This window comes from Haemorhous mexicanus, chromosome 1 (assembly GCF_027477595.1).
Source record: "Haemorhous mexicanus isolate bHaeMex1 chromosome 1, bHaeMex1.pri, whole genome shotgun sequence".
Lineage (NCBI taxonomy): Eukaryota > Metazoa > Chordata > Aves > Passeriformes > Fringillidae > Haemorhous > Haemorhous mexicanus.
Genome location: NC_082341.1, coordinates 125,889,416 through 125,905,725, shown reverse-complemented (window position 1 = coordinate 125,905,725; position 16,310 = coordinate 125,889,416). Strand labels below are relative to the sequence as shown.

General features: G+C 36.4%; 1 protein-coding gene across 1 annotated transcript in view; it reads left to right on the top strand.

Moving 5' to 3' along the window:
* Nucleotides 1-1,131: 1,131 nt before the first annotated feature.
* The window catches only part of TRPA1 (transient receptor potential cation channel subfamily A member 1), a 32,073-nt gene continuing 16,894 nt past the window's right edge, over nucleotides 1,132-16,310 (top strand). The window contains exons 1-10 of the mRNA XM_059862160.1: nucleotides 1,132-1,395; nucleotides 3,855-4,017; nucleotides 5,089-5,264; nucleotides 7,017-7,124; nucleotides 7,536-7,644; nucleotides 7,984-8,129; nucleotides 9,369-9,505; nucleotides 11,748-11,796; nucleotides 14,858-14,957; nucleotides 15,981-16,081. Of these exons, the coding sequence (XP_059718143.1) occupies nucleotides 1,132-1,395; nucleotides 3,855-4,017; nucleotides 5,089-5,264; nucleotides 7,017-7,124; nucleotides 7,536-7,644; nucleotides 7,984-8,129; nucleotides 9,369-9,505; nucleotides 11,748-11,796; nucleotides 14,858-14,957; nucleotides 15,981-16,081 (1,353 nt within the window). The remainder of the gene's footprint in view (nucleotides 1,396-3,854; nucleotides 4,018-5,088; nucleotides 5,265-7,016; nucleotides 7,125-7,535; nucleotides 7,645-7,983; nucleotides 8,130-9,368; nucleotides 9,506-11,747; nucleotides 11,797-14,857; nucleotides 14,958-15,980; nucleotides 16,082-16,310) is intronic.

The window sequence follows — 16,310 nt, the reverse complement described above, 5'->3', positions numbered from 1 at the left end:
CATAACCCTAACTAGCTTTGCATGAGTGTGCACCTGAATGCTATTTATTGATACTATCACCAGCTAGAAAAAGGACTGTGGTGGAGAAAATTTATATGGAAGCTTAGCTCAGTGGCATTCAAAAAAACCCAAATATATTTGTGAACATTTATGAGAGGAATGAAGAAAAAAATTAAACAAAAAATGAATACTGCTGCCTGAATACACCTTAACCATGTAAGTCTTCCCATTTCATTTCTAAAGGAATATGGAAAAGATTCAGAGTAGCAGGATGTGGCTATTCAGAGATAAACAGTGACATCTGTAAGAAGGAAAACCACATGTTCAAGGCCCCATCAATGAGCAAAGTGCATCAAAGTGCATCAATGACTTTGTGAAATAATGAGCACTAACGGGGATGAAAAAAAAAGGGGGAAGAACGCTCCATTTTTCAAAATAAAAACACTAGGGACCACTAAGTGAAGCCAGTGGTAAAAGAAAACTTTTTTTTTCAGAAATATGTAATGAAATTATGGCACTTAGTGCCACAGGATGTTGTGGCACAGACAGTATAAAAAGGATTTTAAAAGGGAATGAGCGAAATAATGGAGAATTGCTTGTTGACAGCTATTAAATAGGCTATATGGGGTGTGACACTTGGTTTTGGCACTCCTTAAGCTGCCGCTTGCCATAAACCATGAAAACACAGGCAAATTATCACTTCCTGCGGCTCCTACTGCTGTTCTTAACCCTCTGCCCCTTCCACTACCTGACCTTTAGCAGGGCTACTCATTTCACGTTAAGTAAAATGTTTGTTCCCCGAGTTACAAGTATATCCGTAAAGACTGACTCAGTTAGGGGCTCTTTAGGATTAACCCTTTGAAACACCTCGTGCTCCTTCTTTCTCTACTCTTCCTACAGCCTTCCTACACCTCCCCAGACTGTCGGGTCAAACAAATTCTGGAAGAAAATGTTATGGCTACACAGAGAAGCTAATAGTAGAAAACTCGACCCGCTATTTTCGGGGCGGGAGGGCAGCGCAGGTGCAGTCAGCACCACTTCAGGCGATGGCTCCTGGCGGGCACGGGCGCTCCGCTCCCGCGGGGTCCGCCCGGAGCTGCCCGCCCGCCGTGGGAGCCGCCGCCCGGCGGGATGCCCGCCCCGGCGGGATGGCCCCCGCCTGCTTTCCCCGCCTCCCCCGCCGCCAACGGGGCCCGGCCGTCACTCGCTGTGTCGCCTCGCAGGTCGCCGGAGCGGACGGGGCGGGCGCGGCTCGGAGCCGGGCGGGCGGGCGGCATGAAGCGCTCTCTGCTGCGGCTCTGCCGCCCCCGGGAGAAGGCGGCCTCCTCCAGCGCCTACCAGGGCGTCGTGTGCGAGGCGGATGCCGCCTCCGTCGCCTCGCAGGATGTCTTCAAGGTGCGTGCGGAGGGGCGGCGGGCCCGGGCTGCGAGAGAGGGATGAAGGTGGAGGGTGAGGAGGGCGGACGGGCGGAGGGTCTCTGGAGCTGTGCGGGCTCGGCAGGGGCGATGTCCCAGGGACCCATTCCTCCGGGGGACCCTGTCCGCTCGCTCAGTGAACTCGGGAGGGAGGATCGGTGCGGGATGGGAGGCAGGCTGGGAGCTGCCCTGGCCGTGGGGTGTGAGGGCACAGGGCACTGATGTTGTGTGGTCCAGGCTGAGCGGCAGGGTAGGGGAGCAGGCTAAGGAAGATGTGGGTGGCAGGCTGCTGAGGAAAAACTCATATTTCCCCTGGGCGCAGAAAGAGACCACCTCTTAGAAGAAAGCCGAGGTCACCATGGAAATGAATAGATCGTCCTAGCAAAAATGATACGAAAGAGTTTAGAAGCACTGGAACTGTTACGAAGGGAAAGGGAACCATCAGTGCCAGCCACACAAGCGGTATTGCAGCCAGGAAGGACAGAATATCTTCCCATTTTTAACAGAGACTAGGATGAGTATCATGTATTTGTATTGCTGCTAGGGAGACACAGACCAAACTTTAGTGGAGCCGTTTTAAGCATAAGAATAATTAAGCAAAGGAAGAGTTTGCTTACAGAATGGAAGACTTGGAAAACTTTGGAGATTTTTAACAGCAAATCTAAAATCCTAAACAAATCTGACAAAGTTTGTAGATCGGTTCAAATACCTCCAGAGGTCATTTCCATTCACATGTGTTTTCTGTGTGCTAGCTGTAGACCTGAGCAGGAGCTCTTATGCATAATACAGCTGGTCACTCTGGTGGCTGATCTGTCACTACAGAGCTGTTCAGGCACAGGGCAAACGAGCTGCTGTTTAAAATAGCTTGCTTTGCTGTTTTTAGCTAACCCAAGTACTGAGAACACATAATTGACTTCTTTCTTCCTTATTTTGTTAGTGAAACACTGCAGTATTGGCTGATAAATCTTACTTTGGTCGATAGAAAATATCATTGTGTCACATTTTGTCTTACACTGAGAAATAAATCCAGTGTTAAAAATAGAAAATTGTGGTCTTGATCAATAGAAATAATAAAGGTAGAATGTTAGAAGAAATAGAAAATACTGGGCTCTCTAATAAGGTTTTCTTAGACAGCTTTTTGGTGTGTTTAAAATACTGCATGTGTAATTGAGCTGTTATTTTTGTGACAGTGGATTCATCTTAAATATCTTTTCCACAATTATATCACATGTTTTCAATTTCCTTTTTCTGATTGCACTATTGAAGCTGCCACCAGACCTGTACTTGGCCTCGGTCTTATAAATGTTTAAACACGTTTGTAACATTATTGACATGAGTAACCTCACTGAGGTCAGTGGGACTATTAAGCTGAATGAAGCTAAACACGTGCTCAAGCACATGAATGGGCTGCCCTGTAATGTACATTTGCTTAAGGATGGCAAAAATTGTTGAGTCTTTGACACTCAGGGCATCCTAGAGAGCAATGTTTTCTTTTTCAGGTGTGAAGGGAGTAGTGATTTTAGGGAATTCCCTTTTTTTATTCTTTGCTTGTTTACACACCATTTGAAGGTTTGCATTACTTTAGATAAGCATTTTTGTCATTTTTTTCCCCACCCAATGTAGTTGAACTGTTTTACTTTTTTATTCTCTCTTAATTTTTAGTATCTGTTCTTAAATTCCTGCCCATTCTACTGCAGTCATGGTATTCTATCACTTTACAGAGTAATATGGGATTTTAATAGCTTTAACAAAAATATTTGGAGAATATCATAACATAATAAACAGCAGAGTTTCCGTAGTGGGCTTTGGTTGTAAAGCATAGTACCTGGAATGTATCAAGCTGTCAGTGGGCTCACTGGGAAGATACTGAGTTGTTTCAGGCTGAGATAATAGTCTGATGTTCTAAGCATGCTGCTGAAATTAAAAAATATATTGGTTTCTCTGACACAAAGAACATCACAGAAGCCCAACGGCTGAACTTGAAAGCCAAGAACACAGTATCAATCTCTGAAAAAAGACCTAAAAAAAGGAATTTATCAAGACTATTAATTTCCCTCTCTGTTGAATTCATTTTACATGGCCACTGCAAGAAAGAGAATAAAAACGTAAGTGATGAGTTTGCTTGTTTGCGATTTTCCATGGTAAAGGAAGGATCTTGATCTCACTACAGAAGAGAGAACAGTGTGTTCAAGATGATTTTCAGTTTTGTTCATTTCGCACTGTTTCTCATCTAGATCTTATATTGCAGTCAGTTAAACCAATAACCAATCAGTTTCACTGTTGGCTCAACCTGATCAGGATTTGGGAACTTCTGTAGGAGCCCAAACAATTGGGCAGGAGTTATTGACTGGTAACATGCCCACAAAATCACATTACAGCATTGCTAACTTCCTGCCTTTTAGGAGAATGAGAAAATGGGAATGTTTTTACCCAAAACAGGTCATTTCAGATGGAAGTGCCTGTAGGCTCCGGAGCTTCATTAAGAAGAATCGTTCTGGGCTTACAAAAGTGGATGAATTAAATGCCACCCCACTGCATCATGCTGCTGAAGGAGGACAAATAGAACTCATGCAGTTGATCATGGATGATTCTTCCTATGAAGGTAACGTGCATTTCATGAACTACTTTATTTAGCACAATAAAAAAGTTCAATAACCAAGATGTTCATTACCCAGCTGAAATAGGACTGATAAGTGTTATCTCCATTTATAGATTCAAATATATTTCCAACAGTCTCAGGTGTGTTTCGGGTTGCTTTTGTTATGTAGGACTCTATGTAACAAAGCAACCCAAAAGGATTCTGTGTTTTGTCTCTAATGCAGTGAATCAATACGTCTTGCTTTGTTTGACACTCAGATATATAGACTTCAGATGTAAAAAAGAAAACTGCAATGATTGGACAGAGAACTTGACTTTCTGCCTTCCTTATTCATGCTATGTGTCTCTTATATAATAAGCATTGAGAATGACATCTGATTCCACTCATAGACTATATGCTACTGAGTAAACCTACAATGGCCCTGAAAAGCTTGGCTTTTTTCACCTATTGATGGCCAATCTAATTTTAGATTATTCTGGCTGAAATACATATTTCTTTTATTTTTAGTCTTTATTTTTTGTCCTAATTTTTTAGGATATTTGTAGAAGTTTATCTTCAGTTTTCAAGCTCAAAACAGATGTTTAGGACAGACCATTTTTGTAACTGCTGAGAATGGATTTTCTTTTGTGTTCTGAAATGAAACTGAGTAGATGTGGTCTCTTACAGTTTGCAAGCACTTACTTGTTACATCTTTTTTCGGTTATTCGCACTCATTTATTCTGTGCAGCGTCTAAAGAAATTGCTGTGAAGTCAAATAAAACAGGAAAAAGAATCAAGTAGAGAGGGAAATCAAGTAACTCTTGGGTGAGGAGAAACATGTATAATAGTGGGCAAGAAATAGACAGGTGTTTCACCTCTTCAATTCCTCTCACCAATACTGTATATTCAGCACAATATTTAATCAATTTAACGCAGTGCACTGGATCTCAGGAAATCTTTTCCTTTCTCTTTCCAAAGAAATGCAGTAGCACAGACCTAAACCTGATGCCTTTTTTGTTTGTTTCAGTGCAATCAAAACATTTGATAGTTTTGCTTTGGTTTTTTTTTTGTTTTATTTTCTCTCCTTTGATCTAGTCTTAAATGTGATGGATTCTTCTGGAAATACCCCACTGCACTGGGCCACAAAGAAAAACCAGGTTGAAAGCGTTCGCTTGCTTCTCAGCAGAGGAGCCAATCCAAACATTCTCAACTCCAATATGATGGCCCCTTTGCATATGGCAGTTCAGTCACTGCACAATGAAATTGTGAAGGTAGGTCTAAAGTCTGCCTAAATGCACACACTTGATGTGTAGCTCAGGCAGCAGAGCACCAAGGCCTTATTGATATATGCCATATCTCCTCATGTGCTTTCTTTAGCAAGCAGAATGTGTAACATGATGCCTATGAAAATGCAGGTGTCCTCTTAGCACTGCCAGTGAAAAGTAACTCACTGATTTATAGAAAAACTGAAGTTTCTGCTATGATAAGTAGTGCTTATGTTGCACAGAAAATGCTTTTTCATTTTTCAGACGCAAGGAACTTTCTTTAAAGGTTGTTTTTAAAATGGAAACTTTATGTAGGCATGTGTATTTCAAATTAAAATATTCTATTTATTTTTTTTTTTTACAATTGTATAGGGTGTCTTAGAAGTATTAACATTCTTGAAACTAGTGTATTTTAAAATAAAAAAGAGATTAAAACTAGTCAGAAGGCACAGTCTTTAGAACCAACATTCTAATAATCAATTGAATGGTAGCAGAACTAAATCTGTAATTAAAACTCACAAAAATATATTGAAATTACTAAAATATGATGAAATTACCAAGGTGTCCATGTTGAACCTTGTAAAACAGTGATAGCTATGAGATTTTAAGCAGCATAATTTTTTAACCATTTGTCTAAGTGCAGTGAGATTTTTTTCACTTCATATGCAGCATAGGGTTAGAATTTTAAGATTTTTTAAGTTATTTAATTTTTTGAGTGAATACAACATTAAAATTGCAACACTTCCTTTTCTCTTTAAACTTGTCTCTTTTTCTAGTTCATCCATGCAAAAGAAAGAAACACATGTTATCTGTATTCAAGACAAATAAAAACTTCTTTGTAAATGTTTCAGTGTCCTCAAATCTTTTACAAAATCTATATTTATTATGAATCAAGAACAATGAAATCAATGACATTTTTTAAATGGGCTTTTTATCAGCTTCAGTGCTTTGGTTCTTGACTAAGTCTGTGCTCTCATTTTTTCTCCACTCTGTTGTTTATTCAAACTAATTCTCCCTTGGTTTTTATTGCCAAACTGCCTGAGAGTGATTAAATGTACCAGTTCCTCTAATGCAGAAAAAATAAATAACTGAAATTACTGAAAGACAATTAAATAAATATGCACCTAGGGGAATAAATAAGCCACTATGGTCATTATAATGTCCAGATCCTTTATTTTTCAAAAAGTGCAGGAAGCAGCCTGCACTTTAAGCAGAGATAATTGATCGTACTGATAGTTCAGTGTCAGCTGCTAGCATAGAGACTGGAGCAGGATTTCAGGATTGCAAATCCCAGTTTTCATCAAGACCCATCTCCCCTCATTTTACTGTTCAATTGAACAGATTTCTAATTGAGCAGATTCTGAAATACTGGCACCTGCCAAGGATTTTTCTGTTGGAAACTTCAGTTAAAAATCCTTACCTGAAATGTGCTACAGAAAATACTTTCTCCCATTATTAAAAATTGGTTAAATCAGACTTCAAAATACTTTTCAGCTGTGTGCACAGTTTACCTTAGTTACCTGGCTGCCCCCTGGAAAGAATTGTACTTCATATCTGTTCATATCTGCATTTTTCACCAGCATGTTTTGGCATTCTCCTGCAATTTTCCCCCTCATCTGCTAATGCACTGTGGGCCTTGGGCATGCCAAACAAGGAAGTTGGAAGGGTTCTATGGGTTGTAAACAACAAAAATAATGGAATAGGCATTTATTGTTGTGTTTGACTTATGATTGACTGAATGTTTTCTTAAACATTTAGGTTTTAGTCCAACATAGCAGTACAGATGTTAACTTGGAAGGTGAAGCAGGGAACACACCTATAATTGTAGCGTGTTACAAGGACAATCCTGAAGCACTGACACTCCTGGTAGGTATAATTATCCATCATCTTTTGAGATGGTTCTCTCTTCCTTGATGCAGAGTTATTCTGTTCCTGAGTTTGGTCTTCGTTCAATGCAGGAAGGTTAAACATGGACCTAGTGTTCAACTTTGCATGGTTTACTAAGAAACTTTAATTTTTTAGAGGGTATTTATATCTATAGCTATCTGACTGGCCAGCTCAAGGAAAAAAACTGATTTTGAAGGTCATGAGAACACTACGAAGCATATGCATTGTATGGCTATAACATGCAAAAGATACTTGTATAAAAAAGTTCATAATACATATGTAACATTAAAAAAAGGAGACAGCTACCCAGGAGACTTTATCTATAACAGTATATTCATTTGTCAGATTTTTCTGTATGTCAATGAGCTGTATTGAGACATTATTTTACAGATTGAAAATGGAGGAAAAATATGTAAACCAAACAAAACAGGAGGTATGCCCATCCACGCAGCAGCATTTTCAGGTGCAAAAACATGTCTGGAAATTCTTTTGAAAAAAGGTAAATACAATGTTCCCAAGTAGCGAGTAGCAATTTGCTGCTTTAGTTCTCAAATAACTATGAAAACAAGCAATTATAACTGTGTTTGAACTTACAAGATGTTATTGCAGTAATTCCTATGGGTGATTTATGCTGACAACTTTTGTATGATTGTAGCAGCAAACTAGCTGCTTTCCTAAATGTATTTTCATCCATTGTTTAATGACAAATGTGACAGGTTCATATTTTGAGAGGGGGCAATATTATTGCACACTTAACATGCTTGTTTTGAAAGCCTTTATATCTTCTGTTATCTCATTCTCACTTAAAAAAAAAAATCCATTTATTTTCATCTCTCAGGTGAAGAATTGGGTCACTCTGCTAAAACCCACATCAATTTTACCAATAATGGAAAGTGCAGTCCACTTCATTTGGCAGTTCAGAGTGGTGACCTCGAAATGATTAAAATGTGCATTGAATTTGGAGCTCAAATTGATCTAAAACAGGTAAACCTCAGACTGGAGTAAAATGTATTTTTGATAAAACCTAGTTATCTATAAATCTCTGAGTGGTATGAAAAAAAGATGAGCAGATAATCATTGTTCATTCTCTCTTCCAATGCAAAGCAGAGCGAGCAGCAAATGAAAGCAATTCTTTGGTTCAAATCGGGCAGAATGTGATGTTTCTTTACCCAAGTTACATTGGGTCATCCCTTCCCAGAAGTGGAATCTTAAATCTGACACTTTATGATCATTCTTCTCTATCATCAGCCTTACCTTGGCCTTTACATTATCTGCAAACACAAATCTGTGATACTACTGCTGCTTCCATTGTGTATTACTGCTGGTGTAAGGGTCTGTGTCCAGATGCATTCATGAATAAACATTTTTAAAAATATCTATTGCTAATCAGAATTTTTGCAAGGATGAAATCAACTCAAACTAAATACAGTTTTGCCTTCTTTTGCTGGTTTGATTCTTTGAATACACAGAATTTTAGAATGAGATGCTTTATGCTGCTAATTTTGTGATAGGCAAAACTATTTTGAGAATGGTTATGGCATTGTGGAAAAGCCCATTCCAATGCATTCACCAAAATGGTCCTGCTCTAAAAATGAGATATATATCAAAGCTGGTTAGTCCCATCTTGCTAAAAAAAAATACCATTTTGACAAGTATTGTTCTATTCATCTGTATATTGCTTAATTATTTTATGAGTCTAGTTTATGTTAGTTTTATAGCATATTGAACAATGTTATTTTTTACCTGCAGAAAAGTTGATTTAAGAATTACTTCTAAGGAGAATTCAATTTTAGGAAGTAAATGAAGTTTTAAAATAATACATTTTCTGTATATTATAGGCCCATTTGTTTGCTTATTCATTTGTATTGGCCTAGATATGGTTTTCTGTATCTTTAATTTGCTTCATCTCCTGCATCTGTCTGGTTTTTAATTAAACTACAAAAGGTTGTTAAGAGTATAATTATCTCAAATCTTAGGGACTTCATATAGAGTGATAAGAAGCTTTGTAGTAGTCCTTTAAAACTACCTCTTTAGTCTTTTTTGGTTTTGTCAATTTCTTTAGAATTCTACTACAGTTAAAGACTAAAGCTTTATTGCTTGCATAGAAATTTAGGCATATGTGAATTACAAATCCTGGGCTGGTTCACTAGTGTGTTTAATAGATTGGAAGTTAGGTTTGTGAGGTTTAAATATTTGTATTTTTTCTTTTTTCCCCTTTTATAGAATGAAAAATGCACAGCACTTCATTTTGCTGCCTCTCAAGGAGCGACAGAGATTGTAAAGCTAATGATGTCATCCTATGCTGGGGAGGAGTCCATTATTGATGCTGTAGATGGGAATAAGGAAACATTGCTTCACAGGTAGGAAACTGCTGATTTCACTATGAATTGTCAAGCATAATATTCCTAGTTATTCCTTATGGTTGGAGCCCTTCCACATAATTTGGAACTCTCAATGGTATGGGAGATGGTTGTAGTGCAGTATGAAAAAGAAAAAAATTTGGTCTGAATGTTAAAAATCTTGGTGATGATACCAAAATAAAAAGAGTTCTAGTTATCTTGGAACCATGTCAAGGAATGGTCACTCCAGTTTGCATTGAAAATTTGCTCCAATAAAGTTGTAAGGGAACAAGTTCATGGAATTGTTAACATCTTCTGACAATGTGAAAGAAATGCTCTTATATAATCACATGATGTTCTCCAGAAAGTGAGTGAAAAATAATATGAACTGTTTAAAATAATTTTTTCCTTTATTTTCAAAAAACCCATATACCTGATCAGGTAAAAGGAAGTGTTTGTACACTTCTCTTTGACTTCAAAGTGGTGTTTGTGGATGTCATAATCCTTAAGACTTCTAGTCTTTCATACTCCATTTAAACCCAGAGCACTAGACTGTGGAGGTTTCCTAAATCCTTTGTATCAGAAAGGTACTTAGCTAAACAAGCTGGCTCCCAACTCTTTGGAATATACTTCCCTATCTATACGTTTTTTTGCAAGAAAGATATGTTTCATTGCATTTAACTGTAGTTATTTGACAGTGCTATTCTACAAGTTTTACAGTATTAAATAAGTGGTAGAAGCAGTGGAGATTATTTTTCTTTTGACACAATATAAAGTGGAATGATTCAAAGAGAACTGAAGACATTAAAAGAGTTTGTTGTAAAATTAGGGTAATGTTTGGGTACACTTGGAAATGTTACCATGGAAGAACATGATTATAGACAAAGTGATGACAGGATGCCAAATCAAATTGAGCAGACACATGTACTATTTAATAGATAACTGCCTGCCTTATCTCTGAAGATTATTGTCCTTGAAAAAATCTTGGTAAAAAGCACAACACTATTTTGGTCCCTGAGTCTGTGAAACAGTAAAAATTATATTATTAAGAATCATCAGGAAGGTAGAAAGTCACCCAAATATCTCTGAATACAAAAAAAACCTGAGTAGGAACGTTAACTTGTTGAGAAACAAAGCAGCAGTCAAGTATAGGTAGCACTTGATGCTTTTGCATTCCTACTGTCATGTTTCCAACTAAATAGTTCATATAATTATTTTGCTTTCTCTTCAGTCACCTTGGAATTTATTTTAGCATTTGTGAAGCATTCAGTATTAATGTGTGGCTGGAAAAGTCCACCACAGATAATGGAGGCATCTCTACGTATTTGGAACCATGACTTGATTTTTAAAATATGCCTTTTGAGCAATCAGTTCTAACTATAGTACACCCAATGTTTTTTTACCTCATATAAGGCTAAGGCAACTGTTATCATCTGAGATACAGTACAGCCTTGGAACTGTCCTTCTGTGTTCATTATTGAGTCAAAATATTTCACAGAGGTCTGACTTGTGGAAACATTTTGTCTGTGTGTATTTACTGTGCTATACTTTCATGCTTTGACCAGTTTTTTCCTGTAATATATAATTCAATTATATTTACTGTAGAATAAAACCTGAAAAGATTCCAAATGTAGAGACAGCTTTAAAATGTTTTTGGTAAATGGCATAAACTTTTTAGCTGTATATTTAACTAATGCTACTGACTATGCTCCCAATGCCCAATTTATACCAATTAGTTTGTTCACATTTTTTCAAGCAGACTTGCCTGCCACAGTCAGAATACATGTTTAGACATTGCCATTTTAACCTCACACTGGCATTATTGCACAAAATACAACCAAATTATTTTTGGATAATGAAATGAATTTGATGGTCCAGGCATGCTTGGAAAAAAACTGCATATGAAATTTATGGAATTCTGGATTGACCTTATGTGGCACACTGAATGATCTGACATATGAAATTACTGTTTCTCCTTAAACTTGGTGGCAAAGTACCTGTTTACCTACCAATAAAGTCTTTGTTTCCTGTAGTGAATTTTGAATGTAATAACTGAACTGAACTTAGTTTGAAAAGAGAACTGCATGCAAAAGTATAAAACCAGTTTATTAAGATGAATTATGTAATAAGGGTATACCTCTGTCTCTTTATTTTAAAATTTATTTATTTGAAAGCATTAGAAAATAGAGAAGAATGCTGTTCTTTGGCTTGAAACATCTTTGTCCTTTCTAATATTGCTGTATTTTTGCATCATTCTCCACAGAACAGCGCTGTTTGATCATTATGAACTGGCGGAGTATTTGATTTCAATGGTAAATATTTAATCAAGCAACATGTTTAGAGAGATTATTGCTATCTATTGCTGCAGGTCTGCATAAAGAAAATCATAAAGTAGAATGTGTTCTCAGGTATAGGCTAATTAGGTAGAGATATACATTTCTTCATTTATAATTGAAAGTTACAGTACAACAGTAGTTGTTGATCCATAATATCATCCCACTGTTACAGAGGATGAAATCTTACATTTTTATTTCCATTTTACTTACTCAGAAAAATTTCCTAAACATCTTTTACCAAATATGGTGAAGTAGTCTGGTCATTCTACACACTTCAGACATGAAATATTAAAAAAAGGCTAAACATGCATAGAATTTCATCTGACTTTTTTCAAGACATAAATCATTTCTTTAAAGAATGTACATATGATTACTATGGAATAGCATAGCCATATATCAAAGTTTGTGTATGATCTAGAAAAATTTTTTGTTCTGTGTGGTTTGGTTGTATTTCTTCCATGAATAATTATGAAGAATAAAGGGAAGAAATATTATCAGGCATGCTACTGCTATGTTCCTAATTTGTCCATAGCTACTGGCTATGTTCCCAATTAAGTCCATTATGTCCATTTGTGCCAATTAAACTAAGGCTCATAATCATTTTGTGCCCCACTTGGTTGAGGACATTTTCAGAAATCATCAGATTTCTTTTTTGTTTTACGTGTGTTCAGGACTTTTTCTTCATTTCATGGCAGTTATACTAAAAGAAATTATCTTCTACATACAGTTTTGCTTTTCTCAGAAAGTGTTATAGAGATTTGATTTAGTTAGAACTAGATGTTGGGCTTACTTTTGATTTAAATACAAAATGGTGAGGTTTGACTACTCAAACTTGTCTGACAAAATCAGCTGTCAACAAAACTTATTACCTGAGAAATGCAGGTACAAGTTTTTTGCATGTGGAGGCTTGTGTGTGCCAAACATTGTATCATAAATATCTTTAATACTGCATTTGCTAAGAATAAACTTTCATTCTTTGAGTGCAATTTGACTAGTTTGGCCTCTTCCATAGAAGGTTTGCTGAGGGTTTCTTTGGCTTTCCTTACAAAATATGTCAGGTTTGATGCTTTAGGACTGTTTTAATGTGCCCTGTCTAGGAATGGGTCAAAATGTGTCAGTGGGAGTTAGTGGAGTGTTGCATGTACAGCCTGTGCTGCCTCCTCCCTTGGACTCCTGGCAAGATCATGGAGTTCTGCCTCTGCTGTGGCATACATGAGGGTGAAAAAGAAAAGGTGCAGCAAGGTTACTGCCTGAAAGGAATAGAAAATTCCAGTTCATAAAGGTTTTCCAGTTTTAGTAAAGAAAAACATATATTTATTTTACACATTAAATATTCACATTTTGCTCAAAATAAATAAGCAGTAATTTTACATATTTTCTTCCTGTTTTTTGGGCTTTATCCCCCTTTTTCTTCTTTCATATTTTCTAAAAGGAAAATGAAAGATTAAATAGGTATAAATAATACTTGATTTTTACAAAACTGGCATGTCTGTTTTTATATTAATACCTGTTTAATTGATTTATGATCATGCATTTGGGGCAACAGAAATGGAAAATTAATAAAGTTCAGAAACTGTTTTACAAACTCTTAATTCAGCTGTATCATACATGAGGTAAATACACGTGGCAATATATGTTACTTCTTACTGTGATAAGTATTTATGAATGCTGGAAAATTCATTTTACTGAAAGCTGAACAATTATGTTAGCTGGTGGGAAGGTGAATAAATATTACATAAGGACATAGAAATTGCTGCCCTCTATTCACTGAAATAAATGAGACACTTGGATAAAAAAGGTCTGCTTCTTAATGAAAAAAATAATTTTAAAGATGTTGTCTGACCTTGTAGAAAGGAAAATGGGAAAAGGTCTTGCGTGTATTACTCCCAGATATTTAATGAACATACATTGAAAGCTCCCTGTTCTCTGTGGTAATCATTGCACATTTATTATGTGCTTCGTATTACCACGTTACAGGTGTTACCATCCTGGAAAGTAAATATTACTCAGGATTGTGATTAATTCTCTGTCAAATTAAGACTGGACCCAAAGATGATTCAAGTTAATGGAAAAACTGCCATCGATTTTTTTTTCAATCATCTTTGGGTATTATCTGAAATAAAATAGATTTTTTTTTTGGTGTACTTTGTTCAGCTCATCAAGTTTGACTTGCAACTCAGTATCTAGAAAAAATGATATCTAAACTGCCATAAAATGTACATACATCTCATTGGTTCATTTGTGTGTATCTTCCTGCTCCCTTGGTGGGATTTTTTAGATAAATGTGTTTATGCTTATAGTAGTACTTTGCTGATATGACCATAGTGATACTGTGACTATAGTGACCATACTGTCCTGCACTATGTGTCAGTGCAAAAGTAGACAACACAGAATAAAATATGCCCCTGTTGATACAGCTGCTTTGGCATCAAAATGGACTTGGCTCAAATCACTTATGCTGAAGGATAGAAAACTAATATAGATTGAGCTATGCAGATTGAACTATACTAATTTCTGGGTACATTATTTCTTGAATTGTGTTCATACAGTGTAGAGGTTTAGAAAGATCTTTTCCTGGTAATTGTTTGATAGGTAAGACCACATCATTGAAAGGGCTACCATTTTTGCATTTTTCCATAGCATCAATCCTGGTATTTTCAAGTTAGAATTTTCAATTTGGAATTTTATATTGAGAATACATGGAAAGGTTATCTGACAAAAGATCATAAGCTGTAAGTTCAGTATACCTAGAAGCAGGCCACTATTATTTTGGCATCTGAATTTTTATATACAGAAGACTGGACTGTGGCTGATGGTTAGAAAACCTGGTAGTTTTCTACATCTCATGGAGAGATGTAATGTGTTTATTTATTTATTTATTTATTTATTTATTTATGTAATGTGAAATTACTTATCTGGACCATCTGGAATTACTAAGAATGCCTGTATTTCTGCTATGCTTATAAAGGGCAGCACCATTTTAAAGTTTCATTCATTCATTCATTATTAACCATAAACTTGAAATTCTTTTTCTCAGGGGGCTAATATTGACAGTGTTGACATAGAAGGTCGATCCCCGCTTCTGCTGGCCACTTCCTGTGCATCATGGAAAATTGTGAATTTACTGCTCTCAAAAGGTAAAAGGGAATACATGCACACACACACACACACACACACACACAAATAAATATATAAATATATATATATATATATATATATATATATATATATATATATATATATATATATATATATATATATATATAAATATATATATATTTCCTTCCTGCATCCAGCTTCTCTCTCAATTTGAATTCCCTTCTTCAGCATCCAGCCCAGGAGCAGCTGAGCTGAACAGCTGCACACAGCTGGTATCCCCTGAGATAAAGGAAGAATTGTTGTGATGATTTCACCCCTGTCACTACAGCATGAACAGGCTGTGGAACAGGCTGTGTGTGCCATGTGTCACACTTCTCAAGGTGGAGGTGGCACTGGCACTCCATCCCTGCACTCCTCAGCAGCTCACAAAGTAAACAGAACTGCAGAATAAATGCACCAATTTAACAGAGCTGTGTTTCATACCAGCAATCAATCTTTAAATGTTAAAGCCCACCATTTAATCTTTACCTGTGGTTTTATAAAATCACAGTCACCTTGAAAATGTTTGAGCTATATCTCTTTCATTTGCTGCATTTTGGTGCAACTTAATGACTATTACTGTATTTCCTCTTGTTAATAGTATAACTGATTTCCTTTAAAAGCCTTATAGTCAGTTTTGAAACTGCAAAAAGGTTACAGCTTTAAAGATTAGAAGAGGTGACTCTCTGCATCTTTAAATTTCCCCTTGATTTGTGGATGATCAGCATCTTGGAATGTAAAGGCCCCATGTAAAACTTAGTGCTGCTTGGATGAAATACAAAATGCATACACACAAGAAAATGCTGAAAGCTGAGTTTCATTAGGGGCGATTTTTTTGGGAAACAAAATTATAAGTTTGAAGGTTGAAAGAATATTTTATAGATTTATAAGAATTATTTTATAAAATTTTATAGATTGATAAACATTTGTTCAGCATTTGTTCCTTTGTCTTCAACATCATTACGTAGTGCCAAGAACCAGCAGTTTTGAAGTTGCTGGTATTTCTTTCCATATTTATTTAGGAGCAAATGTGTCATTAAAAGATCATCTTGGTCGGAATTTCTTGCATTTGACCGTGTTGCAGCCTGGAGGATTACAGCATCTGAATGAGAAATATCTGCAGGTACAGTAAGCTTCAGTTTATGTCTTTCTGTTACTTTTTCTAGGAAAATGTAAAGAAAAAAAGCAACTACCATTTTATTTTGGTATGTTTGTAAAATGTTTTGGTAATTGTTCAATAGTCCAGTGTCACAAAAAAAAATGGTTTGAAGAGGTACATATCACATCTCTCTCATGAAAACATTTCAAAGCCAATAATACAGTTTTCTTATTGCCAGGCAAAGGAATAACAT